This window comes from Coturnix japonica, chromosome 1 (genome assembly GCF_054131305.1).
Source record: "Coturnix japonica strain WE chromosome 1, WE-NBRP24, whole genome shotgun sequence".
Lineage (NCBI taxonomy): Eukaryota > Metazoa > Chordata > Aves > Galliformes > Phasianidae > Coturnix > Coturnix japonica.
Genome location: NC_140663.1, coordinates 134,380,903 through 134,396,715, shown reverse-complemented (window position 1 = coordinate 134,396,715; position 15,813 = coordinate 134,380,903). Strand labels below are relative to the sequence as shown.

At 38.9% G+C, this 15,813-nt stretch overlaps 1 protein-coding gene across 4 annotated transcripts in view; it reads right to left on the bottom strand.

Moving 5' to 3' along the window:
* ABCC4 (ATP binding cassette subfamily C member 4 (PEL blood group)) overlaps positions 1-15,813 on the bottom strand; it is a 219,989-nt gene that overhangs the window by 115,847 nt on the left and 88,329 nt on the right. For 3 of the 4 annotated variants that reach the window (XM_085535995.1, XM_015851547.3, XM_085535997.1), the window contains exons 4-9: positions 15,354-15,578; positions 11,376-11,465; positions 10,734-10,897; positions 6,699-6,824; positions 3,990-4,239; positions 1,597-1,701 (exon numbers count right to left, since the gene is read on the bottom strand). In XM_085535995.1, the coding sequence (XP_085392121.1) occupies positions 1,597-1,701; positions 3,990-4,239; positions 6,699-6,824; positions 10,734-10,897; positions 11,376-11,465; positions 15,354-15,578 (960 nt within the window). Of the gene's footprint in view, positions 1-1,596; positions 1,702-3,989; positions 4,240-6,698; positions 6,825-9,299; positions 9,366-10,733; positions 10,898-11,375; positions 11,466-15,353; positions 15,579-15,813 lie in introns of those variants that run through there. The other variant, XM_085535996.1, reaches the window with a different exon arrangement.

The window sequence follows — 15,813 nt, the reverse complement described above, 5'->3', positions numbered from 1 at the left end:
GCTCACTGTGGGGCGATAGATATAAGCATTAATGCTAGCACATGGCATGAAAAACAGAGTAGGAAGGTAGAAGGACACGGGATTGATTCCTTCAGTTGTAGCAACTCCTTAGGTGAGCTTGGGCAGACATTACATCCCATATCCAAATACAAGTAGTAATTCATCCCATTACGGAGATAATACATTGTATGGAAGTACTATACTACTTAGGCTCCTCATTTAAGTAACTAAAATGATGAGGGACAAACCTGGCCACTGTTCAAATTCTTGAATTTTAAATTGGAAGTTTCTCAGTTGAGCGGACAGGCTGTTCCAGAAATTAAAGGCACATGATGAAAAACCCCGTATCGAAGAATCCCCAGTTCCATGCTGCTATCAGACTAGCCTGTGGAACTCAGATAAGACTTGCCTCAGTAAAACAAGAGTGTGACCGTGAATTAATTGGTTTTGTTTATCTTTTGATAAACTGTAATACAGCATGTTAAGTTGTTTTCCTAAGAGTCTATCTAATAATCCCTTTTTTTACTTCCAGTGATTTTGGATTTGTGGGCTGTGTTTGGGTTTGTTTGTTTAGTTGTGTTTTTTTTTCCCCTTAAGTATCAACTTTGGCTCATAATCTTTAAAAACAAACAAACAAAAAACCATCATTCAGCTGTACGGTTGTTACACAGAGATCCAAAGAATCGCAAGAGAACCACTGTGGGTAACAAGCTAAGTTGCTTATATGACAAAGTACAGCATACTTTTATTATCCCTTTTATAAATCCTCTCTCACAGAACTCACCATCTTTTCACTTAGCAACTGTATAAAATTAATCTGCATTATTATAAGAGTATGTAAGAAAAATATTCTGAGCTCCTTTTACACTTCTGGGAGAACCGTTCTTCTCCCATGCAGATTTCAATTAAATATCAAAATAAAAGTTACATTAAGAGTTTTGTTTTATTTTTTAAACCAAAAGGAAACCAGTAATTCCAGTCATGCTACCCAGCTTCACATAATATAAATAACTCAGGAAAAACCTGAAGGTGTTTTATGGGTGTGCAGTCCTATAGACTGTTAACTGCCATTTTGGCAAGTGTGATGCATTTTAAGTAAAGGACAATTTGTAACTGAACATTCTCAGTTAAAATGCACAGAGGAACAAAGACTTGTAGACTAGTCCAAAGCTTTCAAACCTGCTATGGGAAGTACAATATCGTACTCGCTCTACACCAAAGCAATGATCAACATAGAGTTCACTGAAAAAAAAACCAAAAACACATAAATGCTAAGGCCTGCCTTAATGTGCTGACTGTCCTTAATTCCTATTTATATATCTAGCTGTGTTACAATCCTGTTTAATAACAGGACATTTTCAGAACTAAATGTACAGGTTTTCAGTTAGTATAATATTCAAGCATAGGTACTTTTAAGATGAATTTGATACCATTTAATACTATTGAACAGAGTTAGTCTAACACACTAAAAGGTTTCTCCTACACAAATGATGGAATATAAAACAGGAGCACGCTATGCACAGACATTGTGATTTTTAGGCTTACAGATGTCTACAGCACCAGTATACTCTTAGCATTTATTAAAAGTAAATTTACCTTATCCCAGTAGCAAGTCAAATCCTGAACATGAAGAATGACATTCTCATTATTATCATGCAGTTGTGGTTTGAACTGTGAGACCTCATCAAGTAGCAGGAAGTTCTGCAGTAAAAGAAAAGAACAGGATATTGCCTAGTGTGAGACTGGGAAAGAAACCCAAGCATATGCTTTTGCAAGCAGCACACAAAACATAATTGATGGACAAAGTACACTCACTTAGTAAAGAATTGTATTTCCAAAGCAATGCACAACTTATTCAAGCAATGCACCTCTAACTACCTAATCATCCCAGAGACCACGCAGAAGTGCAGATTTCATTGCATAGCAGTACTGTGGGACTCTTAACAGCAACCTGCTGTTCCTTCAGCAAACAGAACTTCACAATCAGTCCTGACAAACCTTATAATTGTTTGATTTCCTCTTCCCATGAAGAAGAGATGAAACCTTAACCTAACACCTTATTGTTCCATTGCTTTCTCATTTTCCTTGCCTGATGCTATATTATAGACAGCTCAAACACTTCGAAAGGAAAAAGACAAATTCACGGGTAGAAGTTATCACAAATTTAAGATAAAACACAGAAGAACAATCATGATTTGAACTGCTGACCATAAAGACCTTAAATAGGTCTCTAACAGACAACACCTTGAGAAATGTCAAGTGTAGCTAACAAGTACTGAGCTAACAGTCTGCAGACACAAGACTGGTGCCAAAGACTTGCAGAAGTCAGTTACTAAGAGGAAACAAAACAGAGCTGACAGACATCTCTGAGAATGAGAACAGCACTTCTACACGTCAGCAAGCACAAGGGACCTTGCTCAAAATCCAGCACCATTTTTAAGAGAGCTGTGAGAAGCCAAAGCATTTCACGCAGCAGTCTCCATACTCAACACACACATACATCTCCACCAAAAGGCAAAAGTGCAAAGTCAATCTTTGTGCAATCTTTCATGCAGAGCAAAATAAAACTGCTAGCATTCACAGAATGCTAAGGAGCAATCATCAGCTTGAGACAGGACCATGTCCTTGAGAAAAAAAACCTCCATCTTTTGTACTAAGATAATTTCTTCCCTCCTTCTGCAGTCTCTGTCAAAATAGCCCTCTGGAAAACAACTGCTCTCACTTGGCTTTACAGTGGCACCATGAGCCATTGCTTCATCAAAAAGCATGAGCTTCAAGGAGAGATGTAGCTGTACGGCTAATGTGAGAGGACATGACAGCTTAAAGGAAAAAAAATAGAAGCCTTTCTGCCATGCAGTTTTTATGCATTTATGCATGAATACAGAGCAACAGCAAACACTTCCCATCTGACTATACTTTATTTTCACCTGGAGCATGCTATCTCCTGCTTTCTTGTCTCCAACCGAGCATATTTATGAACAGCACTGAACTCATTTATTCTATAAAGCATATGGAGAAAGTACCCTCTTAAAAAGCAAAACAATTATTTTCAGTTTTTCCCAGATAGCCATCAACCTTACCCCCTTTTTTTCTTCCGTATTTCCAGTCTCTCTTCCTAATTCCTTTCCACTTATTTACACTACAGTAACACACCTTTAGTTACAAGGCATCTTGTCATTCAGTAGCAGAATGCCTAACTCTCACTTTGTAGCTTTGGAAAATGGAGGCTAAAAAGCTGCTGTCTGCATCAGGGATGCTAAAGATTCATCAGGACAATTATTTGTCCATTCCAGTGAACCTTCATTCTAGAGCTGATTTTGAAGAAGTATCCTTAAGGAGTATCCCAAGTGCAGAGATACTGAAGCCAGCTGCCAAGAGCAAAATCTTTTGCATTATAGGATTTACTGGAAAACAAGACATGAGAAAAAAGGATTGCCACTATCTGCTCAAGCGCCTTTGTGTCTTGCTCCTAAGGCATCTTATTTAGACTTTCATTCATGTTTCTCAACCTGCACAACTAGAACGATCACTTGAAAGAACATTGTGTGGGAGATGAACACAAGGTGCATGTAAGTACTGAAAAGACATTGTGCAACATCCAGCATCCTGAGCATTTATCTTTGTTTCCTCCTATAGTCTAGCTTGAGCAGTAATAAGAAATGTTATGGACAACAATTTTGTTGGGTGGTGATTTTCACACATTATGCTTTTCTAACTTCATTTGCGTCACCTCTCACAAAATGCTTCTTTGAAGACCAAATATCCGCTTAAAATATAGTTTCCATGTGGGCTTAGTACCATTAGCAAATTCATCAAAAATGTTCTATTATAATCAGGCACATGGAGAAATACATTTTTAGGCATCTTCATTAATAAATGGCACAGTGACACTCAGTAAAGCCATATAATGACATATACAGAATTTCTATTTGCCCCAATCTGATATTTTTTCACCAATGAAACCAAATCATTCACACTAATAATCATACCTTGATTCGTCGTATGCTGACCACTGCCTCGGATACTCTCTCAACAGCCGAAGGGAAGAACAGAGTGACTGTCAGTCTGACTGCGCCATACAGGGACACTGCAACGAACACCCGACTTGCAGAGATAACGTTGCCAAGTAGTACGTATGCCATGAAAGTCATGAACACTGTTATTTTGCTTGCCACAAAGAAAGAGGCTAAGTTCAATCCTCGAAGGTAGGAGCTTTTCAAAACCATGGCAATCTCCTTCCTAAAAATGAAAAATATAAATATTCACATCAATCCTTCCCATCACAGCTGCCCTCAACGACAGGATGGGGGAGATCCCATTCTCAGGAGCATACCTGTATATCCTCTCCTCCCCTCACACCACCCCAACTCATATGTGAAGAAAGTAACTGCAAGAAAAGCAAGGCATGTGGCAAAATAGCAAAACAAAATTCCTGCTTTGGTCAAACTATCATCTTAATTCCCATTCTAACCTGCTTTGACTATTTCTGCATGGTGTACAAGAATAAAAAGGAAAAGAAATCTGTATGATGGTCAAGCATCAAACAGCTCCTTATCTTTCCAACACAAAAACCTGAGTTTATTCACAAACTCTTGATAAGACCAACACATTCTCCACCACCAGAAAAACAGGGCAACTTCCATCACTTTTAAGAGTCCATCTGTGGACCATCAATCAGTCCTGTTCCTCAAGCTGGATCACGAGGTTTGCAGTATTTCCTTTGATCTTAGTCTAAATCCTTCTCACTTCGGACCCTGCTCCTGGTTTCTTCTGCTCTAGGAGTTCTGGTTCATAATTAAGAGAATATTGGTCTGTGAGGCCAACTGTTTTGGCAAACAGTCCCTCAGCTAAACACTACGTGATGAATGGCACGGACACAGATGCCTCCCTGCAGAAACATAATGCCTGATGACGTATGTGTTTTCAATTTTCATTTTAGTTAAATTTCAGTTTCCAGTTCTAAATGACTCCTCAAGTCCAGTGCTCAAAATATTACTGCACTGTCTACAACGACACTGCCATCAGGCTTAAGTTCATGCTAAAGTAAGAGGTTTTCTTTATCAAAAGAGACATAATCCCCCCTGTGGCGCAAGTGGTAGAAGTGCCGCTCTGCTACACAGGAGGCGCGAATCCCGGGGGTTGGACTCCATGATCTCTAAGGTCCCTTCCAACTCACACGAGACTGTGAGACTGTGATACTGTGATAATAATTTGCTTCTTCCCCACACAATCTACTTTTATCTGCTTGAAATAATATGGAATTTTACTACAACAATTCCTAAACATTCTAGCAATACTCAGTTAAAAACTCGATCATTTTGATTACTTTCTACTTGAAACTATACACAAAGATCAGAAAGTCAAGTCTTGATCATACCACTTGAAGTACATTAGGTCCTCACTTGTGAAGAGAAAGATGCAGGATCTACTACTGGAAAACTAGTTAAGCAACTTTCCCACCATGCTTGCCAAATTGGCTGAACTGACAGACTTACAAAGCATTTCAAAGACATTTTCTCAGCTTAAGGGCTCACAATCTCAGACTTCCTCCAAAGGACAGTGAAAGAACACTTGTACATAAACTACTTGAACTGGGTCTAATTTAATTACTTCTGGATGAAACTTCTTTCCCACATTCTAATAATCCTTAATAATCCTCTCACTATCTGTGGATAATTAGCAAGTTCTCTGTGCTATTCTCCATAAATATCTGATAAATTGGAGCCTACCCATAGGCTTTGTATTATATACCGCACTGTCTTATGGGAGACAGTTATTTCAAAGGAAACTAACACAGACAGCCACAGGAACAAGAACAGAGAAGTTCAGGTGCCATCTTAACTTTTCAGGGCCATTGTGGAAACACTGGGCAACAACCACATGGCTGAATTTAAAACTTCTGACCTCTAATTTTACCACAGTGCAGTGAAAGAAAGGAAAGGGGGGCTCAAGATGTGTTTTGGAAGAGCTTATTTCACTCCATCATTGAACAGGAAACCACTAATCTTAAAGAGGTGCTGACTGTTGTGATGTGAACGAATCCACTGAGGAAGTTTCCAATAAGGAAATATCCTCTCTGGCTCCATGCAGGACTCTGAAACCTTCAATCGAGAACATTTGGTCAGCATAGGATTCTGTATTCTGAAGAGCAAGTAGTGTTGAAAACTGAACTTATGAGTTAAGCTTTAATCAGATGCTGGTAGACCTCTATAAAGGAGCAATTCTGAGCTGTTATTGTTCTGTCCTCCACCCCTTCCAGGTGGTTGGAGCAGTACTCCAAAATACTTCAAAGGCAAGAAGTGGAGTAGCATCTGAGGATGCTATCAATGTATGACAAAGTCAGATAGCATATATTTCTCAAAAGAGAAATGTCTGCTTATTGGTCTCATTTTATTAGCTTAGAGGGCCGTGAGGATGAAATTTTTCAATTACTTCATTTATCAGTTGCTATTCGTAAGCACAACTGTAAAAGAAAATAACCAAAAAAAGTATATAATTTACAAATATGAAATGATTTTTACTTCTTCTGTCCGATTGGAATATGTATTTTCAGTCTTTCAGTCTTGCTACAGAAGGCTAAAGAAGCTAAAGAAGTTCAAGCAAACTTCACTTTAAAGCACAAAATAGTGCACCTATTGGCATGTAAAAAACAGAAGCAGATACAGATCATATACCAAGCCGTATCTCTCCAGGATTACCTTCTCAAACCACTAACAAGTTCCGCAAATGATTTTTCCCAAGCATACATCTTTATTATCTTCATACCACTTATGACTTCATTCATGGTCCTAATCCTGACATCTGTAAAGGCAGCTGTCTTGCTCCTGTAAATAGAAGAAAGTAAAAATTACCACGGTTTTCAAAAGAAGACAAACTATTTTTGATCGTATCATATACTCATAATAAGTTTGTGGATTCACATGATTGAAACTACATTAAAGATCTTTCTTAAACAGTATTTTACAGCTCACACACAGCAAACAGATTTGATACTTCCATACATGTTCCTGACATTCCCCATTCTTAGGGAACTGTCAGTTGGTTCAATGTCCATAACTGCGTAACAGTTTGTCCCAGCACACCACATTCCTTAAATTACATCCTCGTGTATAAAAAAACCTTCATAATAAAAATGCTAAGTGCTACAATTAGAGCAAACAAAAACAGTGCAAAAGTATACATTTTTAAGAGTTATTTTCACATTTCAAACCTAGTCTCTCAATGCTATTTTGATGTTAAAAAAACTGGCCTTGCTTTGCATCTTAAGGCTAATTCTTCTTGAAGTAAAGGTTACTCATAACACAGCATGAGCTATAATTTAGGAAAAACAAAAACATACCTAAATTTCCTAAGTAAATAAACAGAATTTAAGTGCTGATTTAAAGAAAAGCTGAATGAAGAATACCTACTCTCGCTATGCATGATTGAATTGATGAACGAAACAGGAAATAAATACAATTAAATAATAAAGTCATGGTTTCAATTAGGAAAAAAACACTGAAAGTTAGAAGCCATGCCACAAATGCATAAGCCTTGCTAATAAAGCAGATTACAATTCTAAATTCATTCATGCAGATAAGGATACTTAGCACACAATTACCTATGGTGGGCCTTATTTTGATGAGTCCCACTTTTTTTCTTCTAAAGAATATATTCTTACATATAAAATCAATGAAAGACAAACTCAGAGACCATATTAAAAAAAAACAAAGCACATTAGTTTAATCTGATCCCCTGCTGGACTTTGCTAGAAGAAATAGCCATGATCAAAGGAGATATGAAGAAAGAACATTAGGTAACTCTCATCATTTTAAACTAACTTATCAGTTATGGATACTCAGTGATCCATAAAAGTGAGCATGACTAAACCAAGTCATTACAGAAGAAATCAAGGAAACTGGCCCTAAAGCAATCAAGTCTTCTTACTAGCATATAGGAAGACTGCTTAGCCTAAACCAACCTTACTAGCACAGAATGAGAGAAGTTTTGCAAAGTCCTTTTCTTCCTCTTTCAAAAAGAAGCGGTGAGACAAAAAGATTTCCTCAAAGAATGAGACCTCCTCCTCCTCCCTCACCTCTGCACGACAAAATGCAGAATGGGTTGTTCATGTCTCTGTAGCAACAATGATTCTCACCACCAGCCTTTCAGAAGCAGTTACCTTTGAAAGGTAACTGCTTCTCTCTAGATGACAGAAGGTTGGAAGGAACCCTTTAAGGTCATCTAGACCAGCCTCCCCTGCAAGGAAATACCTACAGCTAGATCAGGTTGCTCAGAGCACAGTACAGCCTGACCTTGAATATCACCAAGGATGGGGTATCCACCGACTCTGGGCAATCTGTTCCAGTGCCTTACCATCCTTAGTGTAAAAAGCATCTTCCTTATACCCAACCTAAATCTCTCCCCTTTTAGTTTGAAGCCAATTCCCCTTCTCCTATCACAACAGAAACTGCTGAAGAATCTAAATCCCATCCTTCTTACAGTCCTCCTTTTGAAACTGAAAGGATGCTATCAGATCTCCCTAGAGTGTTCTTAAGGCTTATGTGCCTTCTTAGAAGTATTACAGCAATACCCACTTTAAATTATGCAAGTTACAGAACTCCTTTTCAAATTCATGATGTATATCTGCATTCTGGTAATGTTTGACACAACAGTTCCAAATATTATTTTTTAATCAATAAATTTATATATATGTGGAGCTCTAAATAGGAACATTACAGTTGCATGGCTAAGCACTGAAAGGGCTCAGTCCTTGTGAATACATTTTACACAGTCTTCAGTCCACTACCTGAACTATTTCTCAAATAATATACAATTTCATGAGTATTTTGTGCAACACCCAGTAATCTTGTAGGTAAAAACACGGAATGAAGACAGAATAAGTGCCTGCGTAATAAACTGGTGTGCATATGTTTAGAACACTGGGTTAAAAGCACAATGTTGACTAACAGCTCAAACTATGTGCCACACGGACTGCACCTGGATTTGTGGAAAAGCCTTAAATTATTAAACTATATATTCATGGGGTGATTTCTTCATATCCACCACAGATTTCCAGCAGTTACCATGTGAACGTACACATCATTACAAAGCTGGAATCCATTTCAGTTTTTTAAGTAACAACTTCTGTTCAGCGGGTATTTGTATTCACAAACAGGGAGATATGTGCACATGTATGTGAGCAAAAGTTCTTGTTAACAAATTCTTTCCCTCGCACTATAACCAATAAAGTGGCCATTAATTAATAGGGGAAAAACCCAAGGAATGTTACACAGCCACTGGCTAACCTTTAAAATACATACCTTACAGAAGAGATTTTTGTCACCTTGTTGTCTGACCCTGGACAAGTCCCTTAATCTTTGTGCCTCAGTTTCCCATCTGTAAAATGGGGATAATAATGCTTACCACTTTGGAAAAGCACTCTGAATACCATGAATAAGGCACTATTTAAATGCCAATTGTTTACATTAAAACTCAAACCAAGAGGAAAGTATCTTGACACATATGCATGCATAGCACATATGCAGTGAAAATTTATACTTAGGAATATATATTCTACAGACAGATCTTATCATAAAAAACCTAAGAAGTTGACAGAGAGCACGGTATGATTCATTATTTGAGAAATAGCACATAAGCATAATAACTGAAGACTAACACAGTGATTACAAACAGAAGTATATCTGACTTGGTCTAGTTTTGTAATTCTCAGCTCTCTCTTCATACATAGCCATGCAATGGCAATGCCAGCCAATACTTCTGGAAAACCTGTCTTAAAATCCAACTTGAAACTGGATTACTCCACAGTAATCCACTAAAAATGAAGTTTCACTTATTTGAAGAGCTAGAAGGAACCCATTCACCCTGAACAGAAGTGCAACAAAGATGCATAACACTACAAAGCACCCAGAAAAATAAGTATTTCCATTTAGATGAAAAAGTCATTTATAAAATCAAGATGCAAGTAGACCATTATTTATTACACAATAGAAGGAAAATTAGGAAGCCAGGACATTAAAGATAACTCAACATTCCCACCTGAGGTAAGTCATTTCTTAAGAGGAAGTCACAGAAAAATAAATTAAATTTGCCTGACAGCTGAAAACTACTGCAAATCCATTTTATATATCTGCAGCCCTAGAAACCTGGAGCTAGAAATCTCATAGCTGGCATCAAAATGGTTGTCATAACTGTGGTTCTACCTTTCTCTCATTTCCTTTGCTTTGTCTTCTGTGCATTGTTATCTTGGAGGAGAGACAACAAGATTTTTAAATACAAAACTTTAAGAGCTTTCCACTCCACCTTCATCATCTCAATAAGTCAAACTTGTGGCAAGACTGACAAGTAATAATCTTCCCTATAAGCATTAGCTAAGTAAGGCAAAGCTCAAGTTACTAAGCAACTCTATGCCCAAACCTACAAGGTAGATGCTGAAGAGCTACAAGGCAGCTACAGAAATAGCCCAAGGCTTTAATATACTGGATGTCTAAAAAGTGCCAGATATTGTCTGCATCTCCAAAGGACAAACAACTTCAAGTCCTTGTGAACAAGGCTTCAGAAATCTCGCATTATTAACTATGAGAAACACTGGCAGAGATCAAAGAGAAAGCAAAAATCCTCACCAAATGGAAGCTGTTTTCACACCAGTACTCTAACTCCATCCAGCTCTCAACAAAGTATGTACGTTTTCAAACTCAGGTCAGAAAATACCTACAACCTGATGTATGCAACCTTACCTTAAAGAAGAAAAAAGCCTCCCAATACAGGTTTGTATAGGCAGAAGAATAATCAGTACTGCCATTCCTGCAAGACATGATGGGCCTATCTCCATCCAGAGAAGCACTGTTACTGCTACCGCTTGAATTGGTCCAGCCCACAAGAAGTGCAAGAAAATTGTTACCTAGGCAAACAGAGAAACAAAAATCAGCTTTCACTCCTATCTAAAACATTAAATCCCAATAATGTGAAATTGAATGAGCACCTCTGTCTGCAGCAGGTACTGAGGGATTCAGTCAGAAGACCTGGAGAAATTCTGCACCAGATTCAGAGACCTGAATACAGCAGTCTACATTGAGGCACCTAAGCTCCATAGAGCAAATAAATCCCCACACTGACTCTCTTGTACCTACAGGCACCACCATTCATCTGAGCTTAGGAAAACAGCAGGAAAGTATGAAATGGGCAAAAAGAACGTTTTATGGGAATAAAAAGTGTTTTAAGGAGTTGGATTTAATGATACCTATCAGTTCTTCTGGCTTAGGATACTCTACAATTCTGTGATTCTATGAATATTTCTTTCCACAGGATATTTGAGAAACAACTAGAAGAAATGTTCATAAGAAATACTTATCACAAGAAAGATCTTTAATAGCTCTTACCTGATCAAATTTGTTCACATCATTTGAGAGAAGATTGACTATTTGTCCAGTGGTAGTTTTGGCCATAGCTACATTACTGAGACGGAGTGCCTAAAAAATTCAAAGCAGTCCCAATTTGTCACAGCTTATACAGCACAGAATGCATTTACTGAGAAGACGCAATACACAAATACAATGCTGGAGCAAAAGCTTTCACCTGAGAGTACCCGGGCACAATTCTAAAATGTTAGACAACACTGGTTAACATTCCTGAAGTCCTGAAGGTGAGCATATAATAAAAACAAGCAGTGTAGGGAAAAAACTGCAAGAACACAAGTGCCATAAGAAACACTACCTTCACTTTGTCTGAAGTGGGGAAAATAGCAACATAGCGGTTATTAAAGCTAAACAGAGAAGCTTTTAACTTTTCTTTTACATTTCTCTCCCACTCATATTATGAGCAACTATATGGAAAACTACCTGAAGATCAAATTAAAATCAGGAATGTTTGGACAATCAAAATAATTTTCTTGAGAGATTCCTGGCAGAATGCAATAAATGAAATTATTCTTTTTATACTCTCACTCCTTAGTAACAATGCAAACTCCATCTTCTGTCTTTGAAAACTGAAGTTAGTATCCCTCTCTCTATGAAGTGCAAGCATTTCCATTGGTAAAAATAACTGCTAAATCCTAAAATTTCTAGACTATAATAAATAAAGCACATGCTATGAAAAACAACAGCAATAATTACCAGATAGTTTTGCAGGCTGATATAGATTAATCAGTAGAAAACAGAATGTGATTACAACAATACCCCCAAAAACATCTTATCCATACATCTTGCAGTCTAAGTATTACCACAGAGATCCAAACTGAGATAGTTCAAAGATGCAGATAACAGTCTCTGCTTCCCTTCTATACTTGCTACAAAGGAAACAGTTTAGGAGCACAAACAAAACAACAAACAAAATGTGCTATAAATTTTCCTGTAACACGAATAGTTCACTCCTCAAAAACACTGAGCATCTCTACCTGGCACACGTCTACTTTCCCTTCCCACTACCTATGGCTTTAAATATTGCTCTGATCATAGCACTTCCAAATCCACTCTCAAGAAACACAACCAAAAAATAATTAAAGCTAACAATTTTTAAAAAGCAACTGTACACTGAACTTACATTTCACTGTACATTTGCTGGCTCTCTGCTTTCAGCACAGGGATCACAGAATGGCCTGGGAATTGAAAAGGACCACAATGCTCATCTAGTTTTGATCTTCCTGCTATGTGCAGGGTCGCCAACCACCAGATCAGGCTGCCCAGAGCCACATCCAGCCTGGCTCTGAACACCTCCAGGGATGGGGCATCCACAACCTCCATGGGGAACCCGTTCCTGTGCATCACCACCCTCTGCATGAAAAACTTCCTCCCAGTATCTAACCTAAACCTACCCTGTCTTAGTTGAAAACCATTCCCCCTTGTCCTATCACTGTCCACCCTCATAAACAGCTGTTCCACCTCATGTTTATACACTCCCTTCAAAGCGCTGGAAGGCCACAATGAGGTATCCCCAGAGCCTTTTCTTCCTCAAGCTAATCAAGTCCAGTTCCCTCAACCTTCCCTCACAGGAAAGATGCTCCAGCCCCCCGCTCATTTAGTGGTCCTCCTCTGGACCCACTCCAAGAGCTCCACACCCTTCTTGTACTGGTGGCCCCAGGCCTGGATGCAGTACTGCAGATGGGGCCTCACAAAAGCTGAGTAGAGGGGGACAATCACCTCCCTCTCCCTGCTGGCCACCCCTCTTTTAGTGCAGCCCAAAACACAGTTGGCCATTTCTACACTTGATGCCTTGGTTTACACTCTGTTCTTTTTCAGATGTAATTGCACAGACCAAATGTCAGTATTTTTACCATTCCTTTGCTTTTGTACTCCAATCTTAGTGTTTTAATTTCTCCGTGCCCCAACCTTTCAATTCAAGGGCACAGAGAAACGGGAAGAAGTGAGTACAGAGAAGAATACTACAACTATTCAGTCACATAACTCCTGACACCTTTCTGTCTGCTTACTGTCTCAACTACCTCACAGACTAAACCACATCAGTGTTTAATTCTGAACCTACAAGTCTTCCCCCCCCTCCAAGCTCTCCCTAAGTAGTCTTTGGCTTTAAAGCATGAAGTTGAGCTACAAGATAGATATTTCTTTTTCTTGTGTGCATCACTAGTACTTCTTACTGATCACAAAACCTTTAGAGTTTGAATACAGGCATCTTGCAAACAAGAGCAGATTTTAACTTTTCCAGAAACAGTAAAAGGTACCAAACATAAGAAGTTCAATTGCCATCTGAAGCTCTGTATTACGAATCCACTCCCATTCAACCCATTCATCCTTGTAAATCCAAGGTTCTATTTACTATGGTGCTTAATGATCACCGCAAAACTGCTGGTAAACAAGCATCCAGATTCTTTCAAAAGCATCTATGCGGATAAAGAGAAAGTATGACCTATCTATAAGCCTCAGATAATGAAGACAACTGATTAGTGGGGTTTATCAATGTTCTACTGCGACCTCAGCCTTCACCCTCAGGAGTAAACATTTATGAGATGAGGGGAGATTAATTTCCCATTTAATCACATCTCCGGAAATAAGGATGCACATTATAAACACTTCTTTTCCAAGCTTCTAGGCTTCTAAGCTAATATCAACACTGCAACAATATCACCGCTATATACATATTTCATGAATTTCAAACTGTGTTATGATAATCAGTTTAGTAAATTAATACCTTAGAGATGTGTTTATGTACAAGAAAGCACTGTGCCATGTTAGAATCGAGTTCCCAGAGGACAATTTCCCAGGTATCAGAAGAGGGAGAAGAATAAATACACACATGAAAAACAATCTCCACTTTAAGTTTTTACTCTCCTCACTTCTATTGCTTTCCCTAAAAACCTCACATGACCTATCACAGCATTGTAAGTGTAGTGGGTGGCACCTATGTTTAGTGGTTATAGTAACATGGTTTTCTTTGTACTCTAAATAAAACTCACATCCCTGATCCTTCACTCAAACTTCTTTGCTGAGGTCTGCCACAGGCAGGTTGCTAAAGTGAGAAGTTTCCCTTCTAACATCCACTTCCAGCTTGGAAATGGAGATAGACTCAACAGCTCAGGCACTCGGTACCTCCAGAAGAGGGAAGCAGACATTTAGAACTGGCTCACTTGCTTCCCAGAGCACCCTGAGGCCAGCATTTCTCACTTGATGTTGCTCAACCTTGCCTCATAAGGTGATATCCCTAACTCCTCTTGATCCACCTTCCATCTGATAACAGCCCTGCAGCCTGGTGGGGGCAGCAGCAATACTGCAGTATCTTCACACCTCACTGAACTAACCCCATGCACTCAGAGAGTCGGAAATCCCCCTGACCTGCAAAGCAAACAATTCACTGGCCCTAAACCACTGCGGAAGAAAACAGAAATGAGTCAGGCCATTAATCACAGCAGGGGGGTAAGATCAGACAGTAAAACAACTCCCAGGCACGGGAGTGCAGAGGCTCATGGTGACATTCAAACACAAAGTCCTTCCTGGGGAAGAAACTGGAGCGCTGAGAGACTGCAGGCAGGAAGCAGGTAGGGCCCAGCATCCACCAGCAGCTCTGCCCTTCTGCTGGATGCTGACCACGTCCTGCTGCTCGAGCAACCAGCCCTTACACCAACAGCAGATCAACACCAGCAGCTCACCCTAAGCTTTAAGGGCTATTTAATTGACCACCTTCCCTGTGAGGTCTGAAGCAGTCATTCAGACATCGTATTACCAAAGGGAAAGCAAAAGCACATACATTTAAGAGATGATGTATATTATTAGAGTTCATTACATTTCTACAAATGAGTAACTTCAGTGGCACAGCAAGAATAAGCATAACAAAAGAGCTGTATTTTTAACCCCATACATCACATGAATTAACAACAGAACACCAAATATTGCATGTAAATGTTTGCTTACCTTCCGATAAATCATATGACACATAGCCACTCTTAGCTTCATGCCAGCCCGCTGTACATGATAGAAGTATAAGTGATGCATTATAGCTAGAATAAGTGTGCACACAGACAGAGCAGCTGCATAGCAATATGCAACATTCAAATCCATCTCATGTGAGGCATCGTAGTTTTCAAAATAACTAATAATTTTTCCTAAAAATATTGGTTGAACTATTTTGAGGGTTTCCTAGGAGAAAAAGAAGGGGAAAAAAAGCATCAACCATTTCATACCATACCACGCTCCCCATCTCAGTGTCCAAGCAAATAACAGCCAAGTTACTGCCACAAATTATATCAGTCTCAAAGGGGCTGCAGCTCTGTCTTATATTTCTGAGAGAGTATATGAATAGTATGGATTCTCTGAACAACTCACTATAAAATCATCTGTGTATTACGTAACCTCAAAGGTCAAATTCCACATC